The 23,570-nt window shown below is 39.9% G+C and overlaps 2 protein-coding genes and 1 pseudogene across 2 annotated transcripts in view; all 3 read right to left on the bottom strand.

Annotated features, from left to right (window-relative positions):
- The window catches only part of SHCBP1L (SHC binding and spindle associated 1 like), a 53,738-nt gene extending 33,633 nt beyond the window's left edge, over nt 1-20,105 (bottom strand). Inside the window, exons 1-5 of the mRNA XM_014341688.5 lie at nt 19,250-20,105; nt 17,904-18,053; nt 6,882-7,096; nt 6,015-6,101; nt 5,724-5,942 (exon numbers count right to left, since the gene is read on the bottom strand). Coding sequence (XP_014197174.4) covers nt 5,724-5,942; nt 6,015-6,101; nt 6,882-7,096; nt 17,904-18,053; nt 19,250-19,654 — 1,076 coding nt within the window. The 5' untranslated portion in view covers nt 19,655-20,105. The remainder of the gene's footprint in view (nt 1-5,723; nt 5,943-6,014; nt 6,102-6,881; nt 7,097-17,903; nt 18,054-19,249) is intronic.
- On the bottom strand, nt 7,404-12,200 carry LOC100973056 (non-histone chromosomal protein HMG-14). Its single transcript, XM_034950818.2, has 2 exons — nt 12,110-12,200; nt 7,404-9,093 (listed from the first exon to the last, which is right to left on the bottom strand). Exons 1-2 carry the CDS (start codon nt 12,198-12,200, stop codon nt 8,678-8,680), a joined length of 507 nt encoding a protein of 168 aa, XP_034806709.1. The 3' UTR covers nt 7,404-8,677.
- A 1,499-nt stretch (nt 20,106-21,604) lies between the features above and the next one.
- On the bottom strand, nt 21,605-22,393 carry LOC112441386 (natural cytotoxicity triggering receptor 1-like; annotated as a pseudogene).
- Between the last annotated feature and the right edge of the window lie 1,177 nt (nt 22,394-23,570).

Here is a 23,570-nt window from a genome sequence, read left to right as displayed (position 1 = left end):
ATGATGACTCTAGCTGTGAGTTTTTCATAGATAGCCTTAAACAGGTTGAGGAAAATGCCTTCTATTCCAAGTTTTTTTTAGAGTGTTTATCATGAAAGGGTGTTAATTTGTCATATGATTTTTCTGTGTCTATTGAGATGACTGTGTGTCTTGTTTTTTTATTCTATTAATATTATATATTATACTGATTGATTTTCGTATTTTAAAACAACATTGGATTCCTGGGATAAATCTCACCTTAGTCATAGGGACTGATCTTTTTATATGTTGCTGGACTCCATTTGTTAGTATTTTGTTGAGGATTTTGTATCTATATTCATTAGTGATATTCGTGTAGGTTTTCTTTTCTTGTGATGTCTTTGCTTTTGGATTCAGAGTAGTATATTGGTCTCACAGAATGAGTTGGGAAATTGTTACCTTTTATTTTCTGGAAGAGTTTTTGAAGAATTAGTGTTGATTCTTCTTTAAACGTGTGTCACAATTCACCAGTGAAGACATCTAGTCCTTGACTTTCCTTTGTGAGTAGTTTTTCATTTGCTAATTCAATCTACTTAACTTGTTATAGAGCCAGTCAGAATTTATGTTTCTGCTTGAATCATTTTTGGTAGATTGTGTCTTACTAGGCATCTGTTCATTTATTCTTGGTTATCTAATTTGTTGGCTTATTTATACTATTCCTTTGTAATCCTTTTTATTTCAGTGTAGGTTTTTAATGTGGACCTAAGTTTTCAAATTAATTGGGTAAATACCAAGTAGGATTGCAACTGCTGAGTCCTATGGTTAAACTATGTTTCACTTTGTAAGAAACTGCCGAACAGTGCTCTAAAGAGGCAGTACCATTTTGCATTCTAACCAACAAAGAATGAGAGTTCCTTTGCTCAACATTCTCAGTAGCAATTAATATTATCAGCTTTTTGGATTTTAGCCATTTCTAATAGGTATGTAATGGCATCTCACTGCTGTTTTAATTTGCAACTTACTAATGACAAATGAGGTTGAGCATCTCTTTATATGCTTTTTTCTGTCTGTGTGTCTTCTTCGGTAAGGTGTCTATTCAGATCTTTGCCCATTTTTAATTGGGTTGTTTGTTATGTTTGAGTTTTATGAGCTCTTTGTATATTTTAGATACAAGTCTATCAGATATGCATTATGCAAATATTTTCTCCTAATCTGTGGCTAGTTTCTTCATTCTCTTAATAGTGTATTTTTCAGAGCAGTTTTCAATTTTAACAAAGTCCAACTTATGACTTTTTTCTCTCACATAACATACAGTATTGTTGTGGTACCTAAAAACCCACTGCCAAACACAAGATTATCTATAATTTCCTATGAGTCTTATAGTTTTGAGTTTTATGTTTAGGTTTATGGACCACTTTGAGTTAATTTTTGTGAAAGGTCTGTATCTAGGTTCACGTTTTTGGATATAGATATTCAATTATTCCAGCACCATTTGTTGAAGAGAATATCCTTTTTCTATTACATTTCTTTCGCCCTTTGTCAAGTCAGTCTACTCTATGTGTGGATCTTATGGACTCTCTAATCTGGACTATATAAGGACTCTATTTATGGACTCTATTTCCTTCCACTGATCTATCTGTCTCTTCCATTAATCTATTCTTTCACTTATACCATACTGTCTTGATTACTACAGCTTCATAGTAAGTCTTAAAATCGAGTAGTATGAGTCCTTCTACTTTTTGGCTATTCTAGGTTTCCTGCCTTTCCACATGAGTTTTAGAAACAGTTTGCCAATCTCTACAAAATATTTTGCTATGAATTTCACTGGGATTGCACTGGATCTACAGATCAAGTTGGGAAGAACTGACATTTTTAAAATATTGGGTCTTCCAATCCAAGAACATAAGATATCTCTCCATTTATTGTCATCAGTGTATTGTAGTTTTCTGCATTATAGGTCCTATATTTTGTTAGGTATATACCTAAGTATTTCACATTTTTGGTTCTATTGTCAATAATTTTTAAAATTTAAAATAAATTGCTCACTGCTGGTATATAAAAAAGCAGTTGATTTTTGAATATTAACCTTGCTTCCTGTAAACTTGCTATACTCATTTATCGGTTTCAGGAGTTTTGTTCCTTTTTGATTCTTTGGGATTTTCCACATAGACAATTATGTCATCTGCAAATAAAGATAGTTTTATTTCTTCTTTTCCAGTTTGTAGGCCTTTTGTTTCTTTTTCTTGTCTTATTGCATTATTTAGAACTTCTAGTATGAAGGTGAATAGGAATGGTAAGGAATTGTTACATCTTCCTGGAGAACCAAACCCTTTATCATCATGAAATGTCCCTTTTTGTCCCTGATAATTGTCCTAGTTCTTAAAGGCTGCTTCATCTGAAATTAATATAGCCACACCAGATTTTTATTAATTAGCATGAGCATGAAATATCTTTCTCCATCCCTTTACTTTGAACATATCTGAACCTTTATAAAGTGGGTTTCTTACAGATCACATATAGTTGGATATTGTTTTCTTAAATCCATTTTCATAATCTCTGCTTTTTTATTTAGACCATTTACATTTACAGTTATTTTGACATAATTAACATTTACCATATTGTAGCTGGTTTCTATTAATACAGAGGTTGCACTTGTCCTTTGTTTCCTTTTTCCCTTTCTTTTCTGCCTCTTCTAGTGTTTTGGTTGCTTTTTTGTTTTTTGTTGTTTTTTTTTTTTTTTTTTTGAGACAGAGTCTTATTCTGTCACCCAGGCTGGAGTGCAGTGGCATGATCTCAGCTTACTGCAACCTCCACCTCACAGGTTCAAGTGATTCTCGTGTCTCAGCCTCCTGAGTAGCTGGGATTACAGGCATGCACTGCCACAACTGGCTAATTTTTTTATTTTTAGTAGAGATGGGGTTTCACCATGTTGGCCAGGCTGGTCTGGACTCCTGACCTCAGGTGATCCACCCACCTTGGCCTCCCAAAATGCTGGGATTACAGGTATGAGCCACCACACCCAGACCTGCCTCTTCTAGTTTTAATTTAGCATTTTATTTTGTTCCATTGTATCTACTCTCTTAAATCAATTATACTTCTTTTTTTAAAAAATTAATATTTGCCCTAGAGATTGCAACATATATTTTTAACTAATTTAAGTCCACTTTCAAATAACACTATACTACTTCACATGTCATGCAGATACCATATAACAGAGTATTCCAATTCTATCCTCCCATCTTTTATGATATTGTTTCATTTATTTCAGTAATCCATGAGCTTTAATTACCTAATGAATCATTACCACTATTATGTTAAATAGCTATCTTTTAGATCAATCAACAATAAGAAAAATAGAGGCTGGACACAGTGGGTCACACCTGTAATCTCAGCACTTTGGAGGTCGAGGTGGGAGGATCACTTGAGCCCAGGAGTTTGAGATCAGCAAGGGCAATATAGTGAGATCCTGCCTCCACAAAAATAAAAATAAAAAAATTAGCCAGGCATGCTGGCACACACCTGTGGTCCCAGCTACTCAGAAGACTGAAGTGAGAGGATCACTTGAGCCTGGGAAGTCGAGGCTGCAGTGAGCCATGATCACGTCACTGCACTCCAGCCTGGGTGACAGGGCAAGATAATAATGATAATAAAATAATTTATTTTACCTTTATTCCTTCTCCCACATTGTTCCTTACTATATGTAGACATGAGTTTTTCTCATTTTTCTTTTCCCTGAAGAACTTCCTTTAACCTTTCTTGCAGAACAGGCCTACTAATGATAAACTCTCAGTTTTGTTTGTTTGTTTTGTTTTGTCTGAGCAAGTATTTCTTGCTCACATTTGAAGAATAATTTCACTAGATACAGAATTCTAGTTTGGTGGTTCTTTCAACATTTTGAATATTTCTCTCCACTCTCATCTTATTTTCATAGTTCCTTCTGAGAAATTCTTGTTCACTATAGTAGGTAATGTGGGTTTTTTCCTTTGGCTTCCTTCAGGATATTTTTTCTTTATTTGTCGTTTTATGCAGTTTAAATATGATATGCCTAGGTGTTGATTCTTTGATATTTATCCTGTTTGGTGTTCTCTGAGCTTTATGGATCTGTGGTTTTGTGTCTGTATTTAATTTTGGAAAATTCTCATCATTATTAATTCAAGTATTTCTTCTGATCCATTTGCTCTTCCTTCTTCTTCTGGTATTACAATTACACATATGTTAACACCTTTTGAAACTGTCCCACAGTTCTTGAATGTTCTCTTCAGTTTCTTTCATTCCTTTCTCTTTGCATTTCTGTTTGGGAAGTTTCTATTGACAAATCTTTAAACTCATTATTAATTCTTTCTTCCCACAATAGATCATGTATCCCAGCTATTGATGAATTTTAAATTCTCTGACTGATGAATTCCAAAATCATACCTGAGTCTCTGTGATATTTGCTTTGTTTCTCTGAAGTGTTTTTTTTTTTCTTGCCTTTTAGCATGCCTTATAATTTATTGTTCAAAGCCCAACATTACAAATCAGGTAACAGAACAGGTTAAAAGGCCTTTAGTGTGAGGTTTTATATTAATCTGGCCAGGTTGTCTTTAATGGGTACTATAGCTGTAGGTGTCAGAAGCTTCAAATTCCTCTAGTTTCCTTGTTTTTGTCCCCCGTCTTGTCTTTGTGCTTCTTATTTTTTCTTTCTGAGACGGAGTTTCGCTCTTGTTGCCCAGGCTGGAGTGCAATGGCGTGATCTCGGCTCACCGCAACCTCCGCCTCCCAGGTTCAAGCAATTCTCCTGCCTCAGCCTCCCGAGTAGCTGGGATTACAGGCATGCACCACCACGCCCGGCTAATTTTGTGTTTTTAGTAGAGATGGGGTTTCTCCATGTTGAGGCTGGTCTCAAAACTCCTGACCTCAGGTGATCCGCCCACCTCGGCCTCCCAAAGTGCTGGGATGACAGGCGTGAGCCACTGCGCCCAGCTTGTGCTTCTTCTTTTATTTTTTTCTTTTAAAAGACAGGGTCAAAAAAACAAACAAACAAACAACAACAACAACAAAGGGACAGGGTCTTGCTCTGTTGCCCAGGCTGGAGTGCAGTAGCATGATCGATGCTTACTGCAGCATCAAACTCTTCAGCTCACTGCAGCATCAAACTCTTCAGCTCAAGTGATCCTCCTGCCTCAGCCTCCCAAGTAGCTGAGACTACAGACATACCCCACTACATTCCTAGCTAAATTTTAAAAATCTGTTTGTTTATTGTAGAGATGGGGCCTCAATATGCTGCCCAAGGCTGGTCTCAAACTCTTGGCCTCAAGTGATCCTCCTACCTTGTCCTCCCAAAGTATTGGGATTACAGGTGTGGGCCACCATGTCCAGCCTGTCTTTGTGCTTCTTTTAAAAACTGTTATGTAGACAGACTCTGTCTATGTCTTGCTACTCTTTTAGCTATAATCCAGTTATCTTATTTGCTTCACATATTATATATAGAGGAGGTCCACCTCTTCCTTTCTTATGCTTTGGCCAAAATCAAAAGAGTTAAAATGAAAGATAAGGAAAGAAATGGATTAATGAGTTCTTTTGGTCAAAAAAAAAAACAATGATTTCAGTGAATTCAGCTAATACAATTTTCTAATACTGATAGTTGTACCTTGTGCTTACCTCATAAATTAGACATCTAATTTTATACTTCACTTTAATCAGAACATATACCACAAATTAAGTGCTATGATAAAATAATAACCATGTAAACTTTTGCTTCTATTTGAAATAGAGCAAATTATTACCGGAGGCGTAAATCTTCCCACATTTTCAGTAATCCACAGAGCATGACTATCTCATAGTATTTTTTCCAGCATTCAACAGCCTCTGCTGCAGATGGATCTTCTTTAATATTGCTCTGATACTCAATGAGCTCGACACGTTTGTTTTTATATTTCTCCAAAGTTTTTTTAAAACGTTGTGCGATAGGACCAGGTATTGTTCCATCCTGTATATCACACCACCTGAAAATTATCAACATAATTACAATGTTTATTTTTTCTAATGTGCGGTATAAGTTTATAAACTATACTTACAAATTAATTCTTTCTTCAATAAGTGCAGTATAATTCTCACAACTTTCTTCATCATCCCAGTCTCTCCAAAGAAAGTCATAAAAAAACCTACGATAAACCAAATTAAGATGACAGTAATCAAAAACAGCCACTACTGATTTAGAGCTAAACAGATATTCTGATGTCAGAATTCTCTACCTCAATCTTAATTCTTAAGCAAAATATTTTAAAATGACCTTTGAGTGAACTAAAATAAAAGGTAAAACTTCAAAAATTAGATGATTTGCATTCTATTTTAGGTTACAGTAAATGAGATAATGAGTGGGACTGTAAAATTGTTTCTAAATTTTATAGATTTTGGCTATTATTTGCTCAAAAAATAAATAATATGTAAGATACTACCAAATTTGTATGGGAGGAAAACATTAGAAAAACAAAAACATGCCAAAAAATATTCTGTATTTTGTTTGTGGATAGCTTCCCTCAAATTGCATCAACTTATAAGAAGCAATCATAATGTGAATGATGATATCTAGTATTTGTAATGCCTTTAAATTTGAGAAATGAATGCTAATAAATTTAAGATGCTTAAATATGAATAGAAGTTAATGTTACTTATTTCAAGAATTCCTTTAAATTTTATTTTTATAAAATGCAAGATCAAAAAATTGCAAACTTTTCATTACCCATATATAATGTTTCTGCAAGGAAATGTTTTTACTAAAAGTTACAAATACAATATGTTAATTTAAAATGGACAAATTTAATCCAGCAGTAGTGAGTGAAAATTAAATCAGTAAGTGCTTGTAAAGCGATTATATGAGCAAAACCTTCACATTAACTTTTGGATATAATAAATTTAATTTTCAAAAGTAAAGGCCCTAATACCTGACAACTTCCAAGGCCAAAGCAATAACATGTATATCAGTATCTTGTCCCTCAACAGGATACACTTCCAAAAGAGGCACACTGTGTTCCAGTTCCTCCAAAATCTCATCAACCAAATCTCTTGGAATATTTGCAATGTTGGAAGAAAAGGGCTCAGCAACAGAAACAGTAACTTTGAAACGAGATGATGAGTCTTGGTATGGTTCACAAGTTACCTAAGATAAATATCATAAGAGATAAGAGATAGTTACAAATATCAGTAAACCGCAGGATTTCTTTCTCATATATGAGCTCATTATAAAGTTTCTTCTTTTAAATTTATGACTTCTTCAACAATCAACATACAGAATAATTATGGATCAATATTAAATATACTACCAATAGTTTTACAAACCCTACTTCTTAAATACATTTTTTTTCAGTTTCATGAAAGGAATTCTGTATCTCCTACATTATTTGTTTCTAAGATTGAGTTGCCAGACTTTGAGATTTCATAAAACAGTGTGTGTGTGTGTGTGTGTGTGTGTGTGTGTGTGTATATACACACACACATATGGCAGGGTCTTACTGTGGTTGCTCAGGCTAGTGTGCAGTGGCTATTCACAGGTGTAATCATTGCACACTAATCCTTGAATTCCTGGGCTCAAGCCATCCTCTTACCTCAGCCTCCTCAGGACCTGGGACTACAGGAACATGCCACTGTGCCCAGCTAATATTATCGAAAAATTTTTGAACAAATTTTGCCATAAAAGCATGTTAAATATAATAAATCATAATTATAAGCTTCCAGTGGGCATCTAGCACACAGTAAGCACTGAATAAAGTAGCAAAATAATAAAAATGACAATGATAATAACAAAAAAACAAAAACAAACAAAAGCATGTTAAAAAAAAAAAAAGCCCTGCTATCTGTATTACACCATTGGTAGAAGAATGGCTATTCAAACACCAAAAAAAAAAAAAAAAGGAGAAAGGACATAAAGAGTAAAATTCTTTTTTTTTTCAAAATTGAGATTTTATTGGTTAAGGATCAGTTCAGACATTTCAATTTGTACACAATTCTTGACATATGTAACGAAAATCTAAAAAGCCATTTACTGTAATTCTTTTTTAAAGTTATTCCAGTGACTTTCCAGCTTAAAATTTGGAAGCAAATTTTCTTTAAGAGGCTATCAAGTACCAGTACCTTCACATGTTAGTCAGCTGTTACATACAGCCCACCAGTTCACAACTGAATAGCACCTACACTACATATTCAAATTTGTAACCTTTCACAGCACAATAACAAAGTTATTAGGAAAACAGGACTACCACAACCAAAGATGTTACAGAGTGCACACAATTCTGACAGGGAGAGCCGTGATCAAAGAGTGGTTTTCTTTAGGAAACAATTCTTCTAAAAAACATGGGAATGGAAGTAATTTAAAATGTTCAAGACATTAAATGCAGTACTGACTCCATACTGCCATTTAATATGCTTTGTATTATAGGATATAAAAACTAACCCCCCACCTATGGAATGTTAAGCTGATACCTGAGACAGTCAAAGCCTCCCGTAATTCAATATCCCACACTATTTTCTGGTTGTACCAAAAAATAAACAACCAGCAAATGATTTCACCTCTTTAAAAAAAGCATTTACACTTAAAAAATGGGATGAGGTGGGATTCCCTCCTTCTTAAAAATGTTTCTAGAGCTACTAAAAAACTTGCATTTACAAAATAGTTGATAAAAATATTCCTCTGGATTGTACAAGAAGGGAGACAGGGACCACTGATAAGACGTGGTATATGGTATTAATCAGACTTGGCTTCTTTCTCTCCTGCTTCATCAGAAGCTGGACTCTCCTCAGTTTTCGTTTCCCCATTTTCTGCAGGTAAATCTTTAGTTTCTTGGTTAGCCACTTCAGCCTGTTTTCCCTTTGCTCCCCTTTTCCCTTTTGTTTGCACTTTTTTGTCTGAAGATTTATCCTTCGCTGCTGCCTTTTTCGGCTTCGCTTCCACTGTTGCAGGAGGCTTAGCTGACAACCGCCCCGATCTCCTGTTGGGCTCTTCCTTGGCGGCCCCTTCGGCGGAGCTGACCTTCCTCTTGGGTATCCTGGCGGCAGGCAGGGCGCGTGCCGGGTGCCTGCGGGCCGTGGCGCGCCGAGAGCCTCCGCGAAACTGGGCTGCCTGGCCGCTGCCACCCCTCCCGCCGCCCGAGCTACTGAGACCTACCAAGAGTAAAATTCTTAAGTTGATTTAGCTTCATGAACAACATGCTATATTGTTTATTCATCTTATTTCACCATAGTATAGTGATACTTCCCTGCACTTGTCTGAAAATCAGTGCTTCAGAACCAAAGTTGATAGTTTTTTAAAAATTTAATAAATTACATATTAATACAAATTTTAAAATGTTGGCACAAAATTAGTATTAACACAAACACTTCCAAAATCTGTTCTAAAAATTTTCAAGTACAGCCAATGAAATTCTTTATTTTTCAGTAGAGTTATGTCACAAAAAATATTTTAAATATCAGTAAGTGTTATATCATCAGTAAGTGATAAAACAATAATCACTTAAATACAGGAAATATCTTCAAATCACTAACCAAACTTTGAAATACAAAGTTTATAACTAATTTAATATAAATTATGTTCTTCAAAGCAGTTATGGGACAGAAGAAAACTTAGAAAATAGAATAACAACTTAAAACTGGGTGTTTGAAGATAATAAATGATCTGCAATCCATATTTGTGACAGGACAAAAATATATTTCCAAAGAGTCATTACGAAATATGATACTGAGCTTTATATTTTAATATTTTAGTTCTCTCTCTTTTTTTTAAGAAACAGGGTTTCACTCTGTTGCCCAGGCTAAAGTGCAGTGGCACGATCATAGCTCACTGCAGCCTCGAACTCCTGGGCTCAAACAATCCTCCCTGCTCAGCCTCCCAATTAGCTAGGACTACCTGTGCCACCATGCTTGATTTTTTTTTTTTTTTTTTTTTTTTTTTTTTTTTGGTACAGACAGGGTCTCACTATGTTGCCTAGGCTGGTCTTGAACTCCTGGCCTCCAGTGATCCTGCTGCCTCAGCCTCTCAAAGTGCTGGGATTACAGGAATGAGCCACCATGCCTGGCCTAGTTTTTTTTGTTTGTTTGTGTTTGTTTCTGTTTTTTTTTTTGAGACAGGGTCTCACTCTGTTGCCCCAGCTGGAGTGCAGCGGTGCAATCTCAGCTCACTGCAACCTCTGCCTCCCAGGTTCAAGCGATTCTCCAGCCTCAGCCTCCCAAGTAGCTGGGATTACAGGCATGCACCACCACAGCCTGGCTAATTATTGTATTTTTAGTAGAGATAGGGTTTCACCATATTGGCCAGGCTGGTCTCAAACTCTCGACCTCAGATGATCCACCCGCCTCAGCCTCCCAAAGTACTGGGATTACAGGCGTGAGCCACTGCACCTGGCCTGGCCTAGTTTTGATTTTTTTCAGTATTATACATGCATATAGTTTAGAATCAAATAGCTGTACCAGGTTTGTTATGAAAAATAGAGTTCAGGCTGGGTGCGGTGGCTCACGCCTGTAATCCCAGCACTTGGGGAAGCCGAGGCGGGTGGATCACCTGATGTCAGGAGTTCAAGACAAGCCTGGCCAACGTGGTGAAACCCCATCTCTACTAAAAAATACAAAAATTAGCCTGGAATGGTGGTGCGTGCCTGTAATGCCAGCTACTCAGGAGGCTGAGGCAGGAGAATAGCTTGAACCTGGGAGGTGGAGGTTGCAGTGAGCCGAGATCGCACCACTGCACTCCAGCCTGGGCAACAGAGCAAGACTACTTCTCAAAATAAATAAATAAATAAATAAATAAATAAATAAATAAATAAATAAAAGAGGCCGGGAGGCCGAGGCAGGCGGATCACCTGAGGTCAGGAGTTTGAGACCAGCCTGGCCAACGTGGTGAAACCCTGTCTCTACTAAAAATACAAAATTAGCCAGGCATGGTGGCGTGCATAGTCCCAGCTACGTGGAAGGCTAGGGCAGGAGAATCGCTGGAACCCAGGAGGCAGAGGTTGCAGTGAGCCAAGATCATGCTACTGCACTCCAGCCTGAGTGACAGAGCGAGACTCCATCTCCCATCCAAGCACTAACCAGGCCCGACCCTGCTTAGCTTCCGAGATCAGATGAGATGGGGCGTGTTCAGAGTGGTATGGCCGTAGATGATACTCAGTCTCAAAAAAAAAAAAGAAAGAAAAATAGAATTCCTTGATGGTCTTCTATCACCCTCTAATTCTTGCTCCTCAGAGGCAACAATTTTTAACTCTTTTAGCTGATTATTTTTTGACATTTATATCTTCATCTTTAAATAATATGCTTATATTGCTACTTAAAGTTTTGTTTCCAGTTTTGGCATTGGATATTGACTTCCAACTCTGAAAGATAAGAATTTAGTTATCTCTTTCATTTTGCCTCATTTCCTTAATATACAACCACTCTTTCCTGGCCTTTCATTCACCAATATGGTTATATCTTAAGTATTCAGCATTTATCTTAATATGTTTGAAAAATGTGATTCACAGGTGAGCCATATGGTGTGAGCTGATTTTTCATTCCTGCAAAAAATGTTGTTTTCCCAGCAGTCAATAATTGTATTGCTTTTCATTTGCTCATTTTCTTTTTTCTTTCTTTTTTTTTTTTTTGAGACGGAGCCTTTCTTTGTCACCCAGGCTAGAGTGCAGTGGTGTGATCTCGGGCTCACTGCAACTCCTCTGCCTCCCGGGTTCAAGCAATTCTCCTGCCTCAGCCTCCCACGTATCTGGGACTACAGGCGTGCACCACCACATCCGGCTATTTTTTGTATTTTTAGTAGAGATGGGGTTTCACCATGTTAGCCAGGCTGGTCTTGAACTCCTGACCTCAGGCAATCCGTCCGTCTTGGCCTCCCAAAGTGCTGGTATTACAGGCGTGAGCCACTGCGCCCAGCCATTTGCTCATTTTCTACGTGGCTTTCATTAATTTAGCCCCAAATTCCTTAAGTTGTAAAAATCTCCTTTCAATATGTTCAAAGCCAATAGATTGTGTTTGAAATAAAATACTGGTTTCATTTTATTTAAAGCACTCTTCCAGAGTTCTCTGACCAGTTCTATTCTGAAGTGGCTCTCTAGGCCTGCTATGTACATAGCTGTTATAACTTTGCCATCATCCCAGGAATTCCCTTTGTTTTTCTCTTAGGTTGTGGCTTCTCTACATTTTGAATCTGATGTCTTCATATTTCTTGATTTACTCCCTTGACTGTAGATGACATCCATTAACTTCCTAAGAAAGGGTGCATTGGACATAACTTTTGAGACCTCACATATTTGAAAATGTATTTTTTCTACACTTGACTTATAGTGTGCCTAGGTATAAAATTATACAGTGGGATATCACTTTCCCTAAAATTTTTGAAAATATATTTTCATAGCTTTTTAAAACTAAGAATTACTTTTGAAAAGTCTGGACTGGGTGTGGTGGCTTACATCTGTAATCCCAGCACTTTGGGAGGCCGAGGTGGGAGGATGTCTTGAGGCCGGGAGTTCCAGACCAGCCTGGTAAACATAGTGAAACCCCATCTCTACTAAAAATACAAAAATTAGCTGGGTATGGTGGCGCATGCCTGCAGTCTCAGCTACTCGGGAGGCTGAGGCATGAGAATTGCTTGAGCCTGGGAAGTGGAGGTTGCAGTGAGCCAAGACTGCACCACTGCACTCCAGTCTGGGCAACAGAGCAAGACTCCGTCTTAAAAAAAAAAAAAAAAGGAAAGGTCTGATGTCTGATGCCATTCTATGTCTTGATTCTTTATATAAACCTATCTTTTTCCTCTCTGGAATCTTATTGGACCTTCTCTTTGGTCCCAGTATTCCCAAATTTCATTATGTGCTGGACACTAAGTGGGCCCTTTCAGTCTAGAAATTTATGACCTTTGGTTCTGAGAAACCTTTACAATTTGACAATTGGCTTTCTTCTGTTCTTGCCACCAACCTCTTCCCCCAACTCTCTTCTCTCTTCCTTTCTTCTCCTCCTCATCTCCTCTTCACTGGTTGATCCACCCAGGCTCTTTCTGTGGTAAATCAGTATCATTAAGTCTTTTTTTTTTTTTAGCATATGATCATACAAAAATATTTCAAATCTCATTCCTGGAGTGATATGCCTTAGCTGCCTGTGTTCTAGAAGCAGAGTTGGAGGGTAGAAGATAGAGGATCCCAACATTCAGTACCAGCAAATTTTCATGTAATTCCCTTCTTCCCAATGGGAGTACTCCCACCCTTAACCATGCTCCTCAATTTGGCTTCTTAAATTTGTAGGTTTATATCTTTTGCCAAATTTGGTAAATTTTCTGCCATTCTTTGAATATTTTTTAGCCCTCCCTCTTTCTTCTCTCCTTCTGGAACTCTGAAGACATGAATGCTAGGTCTTTTGTTATAGTCCAACATGTTCCTGAGGTTCTGTCCTTTTAAGTCTATTTTCTTTATGGTGTTAGGATTTGATAATTTCTATTTTTCTATCTTCAAGCACAATAATTGTCCTGTCTTCATTCTGCTTTTTGTTGTTGCTGTTTTACACGTTGATGTTTCCAGGTTGTTAGCTCTTCTAGTACCCCATCTAGAATATATGGTGCAAAGAAAAGCCCAGGTGGCTGGGCACGGTGGCTCACGCCTGTAATCTCAGCACTTTGGGAGGCTGAGGCGGGTGGATCACCTGAGGTCAAGAGTTCGAGACCAGCCTAGGCAACATGGTGAAACCTCATCTCTACTAAAAATACAAAAATTAGCCGGGCATGGTGGCTCGCGCCTATAATCCCAGCTACTCAGGAGGCTGAGGCAGGAAAATCACTTGAACCTGGGAGCTGGAGATTGCAGTGAGCCGAGATCGCGCCACGGTACTCCAGCCTGGGTGACAGAGTGAGACTCTGTCTCAAAAAAAAAAAAAAAAAAAAATCACCATGATCACCTTAACACCTAAATCTTTTTCTGCATTTCTACACTTGGATCTTAGGCAAAAGGCCAAGAAGCAATGTTTTTCCACATTTCCGATTTTCATAGAAGACATTTCCAGAAATAAAGTGCTAGTTTAAAGTTCTTGATATATTTTGCTAAACTGCTTTGTACAGAAGTTATAAAAAAGTTTTCTTAATTTCTGGACCATTTTATAACCAAAATTAAGGATATGCTAGATTTCCTTCCCATCAAATACAGTTGACCCTTGAACAACACATGTTCCAACTGGATGGGTCCACTTATATGCGTATTTTCTTCTGCCTCTGCTACCCTAGCGACAGCAGGACCAACTCCTCTTCTTCCTCTTCCTCCTTCTCCTCAGCCTATTCAGCATGAAGACAACAGAAATGAAGATCTTTATGATGATCTATTTCTATATAATGAATGGTAAATATATTTTTCTCTTCCTTATGATTTTTCTTTTATGAGACAGGGTCTTGCTCTCAAATTTCTGGGCTCAAGTGATCCTCTCACCTCAGCCTCCCATGTAGAGAGGACTATAGGTGTGCACCACCACCCAGTTCATTTTAAAATTTTCAGTAGAGATGAGGTCTTGCTATGTTGCCCAGGTTAGTCTCAAAGTTCTGACTTTAAGCGATCCTCCTGCCTTGGGCTCCCAAAATGCTAGGACTACAAGCACAGACCTCTGTGCCCTGCCTTTACAATTTTCTTAATAACATTTTCTTTTCTCTAGCTTACTTTATTGTAAGAATATAGTGTTTATCATATTTATGACATACAAAATATGTTAATCAACTGTATACGATATCAGCAAGGCTTCCAGTCAACAGTAGGCTATTAGTTAAGTATTTGGGAAGTCAAAAGTTATACACGGATTTTTGACTGTGCAGGGCCCTGCACTGTTCAGGAGTCAACACTATGTTTCTAAGTTTTTTGTTTGTTGGTTGGTTATTGTATGAATTCATGATAGGCATAATAATGGCCCCCAAAGACGTCCATTCCCTAATCCTAATCTGTGAATATGTTACCTTACATGGCAAAATGGACTTCACAGATGTGATTACAACTAAAGACATTGAGATGTGAAGGTCATCTTGGATTACCCAGTTGGGCCCATTCTAATCACGAGTCTATTAAAAGGGGACTGCCTTTTTAGCCTGCAGTGAACCAGAAAGATGCAGTGTGAGAAGCACATTGAAGATGAAGGAAGAGGGCCACAAGCCACAGAATGCAGGCTGCTTCTAGAGGTTAAAAAAGGCCAGGAAACAGATTCTCCCACACAGCCTCCATAAAGGTATGCAGCCTTGCATACACCTTGATTTTAGCTTAGTTAGGCCCATGTCAGACTTCTGACCTACAGAGTTGTAAGATAATAAATTTGTATTCTTTGAGCCACTGAGTGTGGTAATTTGTTGTGGCAGCAATAGAAAACTAATACAGCATCTAAAGAAAAAGCGATCAGGGGCCCATAGGAATAAATTATTGTGACATCAGAACAAAGAGTATTATATAGCATTATTAATACTTCAACTGAAGTAAGACTAAAGAAGCAGAGTCAGATAAAACAACAATATGAATTGTGCAGCACTATCTTAAGAGGTCCCAAGAGCCATTCTCACTTGTTTTTCTGCCACAAAAGAATTAGAATCTGCCAATATACTGCTCTGCTTTTTCCTCTGTTCTTATGTTTCATCCTGTCTTTCTAACATTTAGAGGACATTACTAGACCCTCACAAATTCTAAAGCAAGGCAGGGACAGATTAAATAATCAATGTATTGCAGGTAAAACCTTAGAAATTGATAGAACTTTAAGGTTACCTAATCCACTGAGTTTCCATGGAACTTTAGAGATCTTGAAAAGTTTTATGGAGTATAGGGGCTATCATGAGGTATTGAGAGAGATGCTAAGACACCATCATCCATTTCAATCAGAAATGTTCTGCTTTAATGTTAAGCTTCCACATAAAACCTGATTGAAAAAAAACCCACAAACTTATACTAAAAAAAAAAAAGTCATAAAGCCAGATGAAAACCATTTTTATCCAGATGAAAAAAATTCAGAGAAGTTGTGAAAGATCTCGGCAAAGCTACTCAAAGTCTGAAGATGAGCAAACCTCTACAAAACAGAGTACTACTGGCTGGGCATGGTGGCTCCGCCTGTAATCCCAGCACTTTGGGAGACTGAGGTGGGTGGATCACTTGAGGTCGGGGGTTCGAGACCAGCCTGGCCAACATAGTGAAATCCCGTTTTTACTAAAAACACAAAAATTAGCCAGGTGTGGTGGTACACGCCTGCAGTCACAGCTACTCAGGAGGCTGAGGTGGGAGGACTGCTTGAAACCAAGAGGAAGAGGTTGCAGTGAGCTGAGATTGCACCACTGCACTCCAGCCTGGGCAACAGAGTTAGACCTTATCTTGAAAAAAAAAGAAAAAGGAAAAGAAACAGTATTACTGAAATATTAACTAATAGAGTCTTATTGAAAAATTAACTAATCCCAATAATCTTTTACATTCCTTTGTAATCTCTACAACTGAAACTATGGTATTCTTTTTTTTTTTTTTTTTTTTTTGAGATGGGGCCTCACTATGTCACCCAGGCTCACTGCAACCTCTGCCTCCCAGGCTCAAGCGATCCTCCCACCTCAGCCTCCTGAGTAGCTGGGACCACAGGTGTGTGCCTGTTTTTCTGGTAGAGATGGGGTTTCACCATGGTGCTCAGGCTGGTCTCTAACTCCTGAGCTCAAGTGATTCACCTACCTTGGCCTCCCAAAGTGTTGGGACTACAGGCGTGAGCCACCACGCCCAGCCGCCATTCTTTATCTGTAAAACTGACACTGACTTTTCCACAGAACACATATTTTTAAATTGTTTTCAAGTAGTATATAATACAACAAGTTACATACATAAGTTTTTCTTGTATCCAAAAATACAGATTTAAACTAACTATCTGGGGTAAGGGTATCATTTGTGGTTATAAATATTAATTTCTATATAAGGATAATTGACCTTTAACAGAATCAAACATGCCACAATGTTTAGCCTACAGGCCTAACAAAGAAAAATCTTATTAGGGCCAGGTGCAGTGACTCATGCCTGTAATCCCAGCACTTTGGGAGGCTGAGTCAGGCAGATCACGAGGCCAGGAGTTCGAGACCAGTCTGGCCAACATGGTGAAACCCCTTCTCTGCTAAAGATCACAAGGTTAGGAGTTCAAGACCAGCCTGGCCAACAGGGTGAAACCCCGTCTCTACCAAAGATACAAAAAATTAGCTGGGCATGGTGGCATGCGCCTGTAATCCCAGCTACTCGGGAGGCTGGGGCAGGAGAATCGCTTGAACCGGGGAGGCAGAGGTTGCAGTAGCCGAGATCACACCACTGCACTCCAGCCTGGGCGACAGGACGAAACTCTGTTTCAAAAGAAAAAAAAAAGAAAAATCTTATCAGATAAAGGCTTGGAAGATATTATACTAGAAGGGTACTTTTTTTTTTTTTGAGACGGAGTCTCACTCTGTTGCCCAGGCTGGAGTGCAGTGGCATGATCTCAGCTCACTGCAAGCTCCGCCTCCTGGGTTCACACCATTCTCCCGCCTCAGCCTCCCTAAAAAGGGTACTTTTCAAAGGAAAAAAATTTCAAATTTTGCCAGTAGTTTTCTGATCCATTTCTTTTTTTTTCCTCATCTGAACTAAACTTCATAATTCAGATAAATGAAGATTAAAGGGAAAAGACAGAAAAAGAAGGCCCAAGTTTGTTAAAGACTGAATCACTAATTTTATAAGAAATGCATTTTTGTTATTTTTACATTAGTTGAGCAAAAATTAGGCTAATAAATATTGTCTGATACTACTAGATTCCATTTAATGATAATGGTTTACAGGCACTAATATTCCCCTAACCTTCTTTTTACACTATTAATTTTCTCGGAAACTTAAAACAGAAGTAAAATGTGTCAACTCTTGTGTATCAATCTCCAAATAATAAAGTCATATTTTAGTCTTTAAAAGAACTGATTCAAAAAGAACAAAGATCAAATAAAATTTATTTACCTCAACCAATATACCAACAAAAGGGATAGAAGCTTCTTCATATTTCACAAAGAATACACTGGGATTAGTCTTCCAGACTCCAAGCCATTTGTCTTTCAACTTTAATTTTTCTGATAGGTATTTACCCATAACTTCATCAGCATCTTCTGCCTAACAAGAGAAAAAATGGATCTACATATAAATATATGAAATTATAGATTTTAAACTAAGTGGTTTTTTTTTTTTTTACTGATTTCTATTTTAAAATGGAACCAATATAGCCTTAAATAATGAATGACCTGGAAAATTAAAGATTTTAACTGAAACCGCATCTAGTGGAAAACATCACCAACAAAAAATTAAACTTACTATTCACTCGAATAATTCATAGATAAGACAGCTAGTTATTGTTTATGTCTTAATTTTCAACTTTTTATAAATATCACTGCAGTGAATATGCAGGTACACAAATTCTTCTGCTACAACTTAAAAAAAATAGGTTAGAAACATGAAATATTTGCTCTATTCCGTTTTATCAGATATGTATTTTCTATAAAAGAAAGTCATGCCACCAGGCACGGTGGCTCATGCCTGTAATCCCAACACTTTGGGAGGCCGAGGCGGGCAGATCACCTGAGGTCGGGAGTTCGAGTCCAGCCTGACCAACTGGAGAAACCCCGTCTGTACTAAAAAAAAATACAAAATTAGCCAGGCGTGGTGGCTCATGCCTGTAATCCCAGCTACTCGGGAGGCTGAGGCAGGAGAATTGCTTGCACCGGGAGGCGGAGGTTGTGTGAGCCGAGATTGCCCCACTGCATTCCGGCATGGGCAACAAGAATGAAACTCCGTCTCCAAAAAAAAAATATATATATATATATATATATACACACACACACATTTATATGTATATATATACACACACATATATATCATGCCGCATTGTGGACTGCTGAGTGGGAAGTACCCTTAAAGTAATTTCTAGCATTCTAGTGTAAAAGTCAAGGCTAAGTGATCTTACTCATGTTTGGACATAAACTGTTAAATAAAGGTACCAAGATTCATGCCTGTGCAATGATAAGGCCAATATATCTTCATTTTGTAGGAGCTCTCAGAAAATTCTCTCTCAGGGCTGTCCCGTTAACTGACGAATTTTGTCGGAAACTCGAACCTTAACTCCTCTAGGGCAGGACGCGGGCACCTCTAACAAGGTGAACGCTCTATACATGTTGACTCCATTTACTTTTTTGAAACGCAAGTTTTCGTTGTGCCCTGTGGACCCCCATCCGCCTAAGAGGGAAGCCCCAGATGCCTGTCCCCAGGTTCCGGCGAGCTTCCGACCGTCGTCTTCCTGTCCCGGATCCGCTCACCTTACAGTCCTGCAGCACTTCGTCGCAATATAGCGACACCTTCTCGTCCCGCCACATCCCCCTCATACGGGACACGCAGACTGGGGGCAGGGGCTGCGCCTCCTCTTCATCCTCAGGCACTGGCAGCAGGGGCTCCTCCTCCTCCGCCGCCGCCGCCTCTCCCGGGTCCTCGGCCTGAGCCGCGGGCAGGCGCTGGAGCCGCAGCCTGGCCGTCTCCCGGCCCGCTTTCCCCTTCACCGGGCGAGGGGAGGCCACCACCGACCGCACTGGGATCGCGGTGCCCTTCAGGGTGGTCGCGGCCGCCGTGTCCCCGGAGACAGCGGAGGCAGCCTTCTCGCCTCGCCTGTCCGGGCTGATGGTGCGGAATGAGTCCGCGGGCACCGAGGCCTTGGAGCCTGACGCCATCTCCTCAGCAGCCCGAGGGCCCAGGCAGCCGTTGGCCGCTTTTCCCGCCCTCGGCCGCTCTGGCCAATAGGCGCGCTGCGCTTCAGGCCCGCAACGAGCGGCTGCTCGAGGGCGTCCCGCCGGGTGGGGTGTTGCGGCTCTGGGAGGGATGTGAGGCGCGGCCCAGAGCTAGGGGGTGCGGGGCCTGCGGGTAGAGCGCGGGGGCCTGCGGGTAGAGCGCGGGGGCCTGCGGGTAGAGCGCGGGGTCCTGCGGACGCATTCAGGGTGCTGGGGGGCGCTGCTCAGAGCTAGGTGGGACAGGGCGAAGCGCCTGGGCTCAGGACAGGGGTGGGGGGGCCCGGGGCAGTGTTGGGTGCGGCTCCGTGCCGAACCCCCACCAGGTGCCGCACACACCAGAAGGTGCCGGACGAGCCCAACGCACTGGCTCTAACCCCAGCCCTCTGTCTCCCCCAGGAGAGGTTTCCTTAGGGTCCTCATACGTTTCAGGGTGATTATGAGTCACCTTCCAGGTCATCAGGACCTAAAAAAATGCTCCACCTACCACTCCACAAACAAAGCCTGAAAGAAAATTTATTTTCATACTGGGAGGTGACACTAACTGGAACCCTCTGGCTATTACTAGAGGAAACCCTAGTGACAAATCCAGCAACCTAGATTTCCCTTTTAGCCCCCACCTATTACAGGGTTCACCAAATAGGATTTCCTTTACATTTTAAATAGGACTTTCACTTTTTGCCAAGATGTGGTCATACCAAGGAGAAGTTAGTCTGTTTTCTTGTCTCTGTTGTGCTATTCAAAATTCTCACATAAAAGATTATATTATATAACTGTTAAACTGGACAACAACTTCCAGCTGGGAGTGATGTGTGCAAACTATGAACACTTTCACGATAAAAGTCTGTTCCAGATCATACATCTTGGAGAACAACAGAGACCACTCACTTCTGGTATTTTACTGTTGAATGTATATTGAGCCAATTGGAATTAACGTTTGTTTACAGTCTAGCTGTGAAATACTGCACTGAAGCTGACAGCTCCCAAGGAGAACAGCATTGGGAAAACACCTGCCTTCCTTCACACTCGTCTGGAAGAACACTATGTTAAATTCTGAGTTTATTTTGAGGAAAATATTAACATCATGTTACTGTAGTTTAGGGAATAATTACAACATGCATCATGTTTCAATTCTATTCTTACTTTATTCCTTTCGTTGAGTCCTGGACTTTGTTTATAACAATACTAACTGCATATTTCACTCACACACACACACACACAAATGTTTTACTCTAGTGTTTCTTCAAAAGTTTGTTTTTGATAAATTATGGGTTTTTTAATTCTTAGGTTCTGAATAATAAAGACCACCTGTCCTGGGCCAAAGTTTAAAAACAGCAACAGCTCCCTTTTCCTCCAAAAGGCAAATACTTGTTAGAAATCTGTTACATGCCACACAATGCGTAGATGCCACAGTTATAGAGGTAAAAGACCAAATCCCTGCCCTCGTAATCCTAGTGAAAGATACAGATGGGTCAGTAGATGATTGTGTTTGGTAAGGACCATGCTTTTATTTATGTATATACACATAAATACATACATATATATATTTATATACACACAAATAATTTGTATTTATTTATGTGTGTATATATATGCGTGTGTGTGTGTGTGTGTGTGTATATATACACATATATTCCACATTGTAGGAGAAAAGGACCTTTCTTCTCCAAAGAAGGGATACTTAAGCTGAGTTTTTAAAACACCTTTTTTCTTTTTTTTGCCTCCCAAAGAAATTTAGCTTGTTTCTCCCACCTCCTGTCTCCTCCAGGATGCTTTGACAAATGGAATACCACTGTCCCTTTTTCCTACAATGACTCCCTTCTCCCAACACAGAGCTCCCAACGCCCAGGCTCAAGATCGGCTTTCAGTTCCACCCATGGCCACTGCGTTTCTTGGTCATTCTTCAAGGGGTCTTTGTGTTCTCAACCTTCTGCCGCATTCCCAAGTGGAAGCTCTGTTGGCTCGCCCTCTAGTCCTCTTCCTGCTGAGCCAGTCTTCAACTAGGAATCACACCAGAGTCACCAGGACAAGGAAAGCTAGGCCCATCTGAAGGAGATTCTGGGCAGTGTGGTCTCAGAGGGCACAGTCTTTCTGGAGTCCCATCTCTGGTTAAAAGGTAGGTGTCCCAAGAGCCAGAAGAGGTGGGGTCTGCTGGTGTTCTCAATGTCACCTATGATCAGGAGCTTTGCCGGTTCACTGGGGAAAGACCACACATGGTTGTTATAGGAGCCAAAACATCGGTATGTCCCTCTGTGGGTTGTGGTCACAGGGCCAATGGGGAACTCCGCCTGGACATTCCCATATCTGCACTGTATGCGGCTGGATCTTCCCTCCTGTTACCACCAGATCCAGAGTCACTGGGCTCCGACCAGAGCTCCCCAGCCAGATAGAAGCAGCTGTATAGCCCTGCTGTGTGGGAGGTCATGAGTAGGATGTGGAATTCAACTTTGTTAATCCATTCAGGGGGTTTTGGTCTCTCCATGGCAGAAAGGCTTCCTTCAAAGTACAGCTGGTATTCAACAGCCTCAGAATCTCCCCAGTGACAGATGGTCACCGGCTTTTCATTTGGAATCATGAACTGGGTTCAGCCCAGATGATGGGTTTTGGGAGAGTCTGCTGCTGAGCACTGATCCTCTGGCTCAGACACAGCCAGTGGCAGAGCAGGGCAGGGAGTGCAGAAGGCATCACTCAGATTCTGCCAGGCGAGTGCCAAGCAGTGGGGTGGGGACTGAGCCCAGCAGGCCAGGAGATGCACAGTATGTGGTAGGTGAGGCCCAGCGCCCATCACCATGGGGCAACTTTCACCTTGACTTTTTTCACAGGAAGGTTCACAGCTCCTCTCCACCTCTGACCATGAGTCTACAGAAAGGCCATGGTCCCTATGACACATCTGACCACAGCTGTGGTCTAGCCAGCTCCTCTGATAATTGTCTGCTCAGCCTGAAATGCATTTCTGGGTCAACTTCTCAATTCTGCAATGTGGAAGTCACGCCCAGGGCATGAGTCAGTATTCAGACCCATGATACCCCCTGAGAATCATATAAAAATATAGGGAATTTCACAATGAGATACCATTACCATCTCACACCAGTCAGAATGGCTATTACTAAAAAGTCAGAAATTCACAGACGCTGGTGAGATTGTGGAGCAAAGAGGAAGGTTTACACACTGTTGGTGGGAGTGTAAATTAGTTCAGCCACTGTGGAAAGCAGTTTGGAGATTTTTCAAAGAACTACAAATAGAATTACCATTCAGCCCGGCAATCCCATTCCTGGGTATATATCCAAAGGAAAATAAATAATTCTACCAAAAAGACACATGCACTTGTATGTCCATTGGAGCACTTCACAATAGCAAAGATATGGAATCAACCCAGGTGCCCAACAGTAGTGGATTGGATTAAGAAAATGTAGTACATATACACCATGGAATACTATACAGCTGTGAAAAGGCACAAGTTTTTTGCAGTAACATGGATGCAGGTGGAAGCCTTTATCCTAAGCAAATTAACACAGAAGCAGAAAACCAATTACCACATATTCTCACTTATAAGTGGGAGCTAAACACTGGGTACATGTGAACACAAAGAAGGGAACAACAGTCACTGGGGACTCCAAAAAGGAGGAGAGAAGGAGGGGGCAAGACTTGAAAAACTGTGTATTTGGTACTATGCTCACTAGTTGGGTGACTGGATCATTAAAAGTGCAAGCCTCAGCATTACATAATATACTCATATAAAAAACCTGCACATGTATCCGCTGAATCTAAGAAAAGTAAGTAAAAATAGGGACTTTTAATGGTGGTTCTTCTGTGTACAGCATGCACATGCTTGGATAAGTTAATTGGTTTTATCAGAATGGAA

The sequence above is a fragment of the Pan paniscus genome, chromosome 1 (assembly GCF_029289425.2).
Source record: "Pan paniscus chromosome 1, NHGRI_mPanPan1-v2.0_pri, whole genome shotgun sequence".
In the NCBI taxonomy this organism is placed as follows: Eukaryota; Metazoa; Chordata; class Mammalia; order Primates; family Hominidae; genus Pan; species Pan paniscus.
Note: the sequence above shows the minus strand (reverse complement) of the source record. Positions and strands in the feature narration are given on the sequence as shown.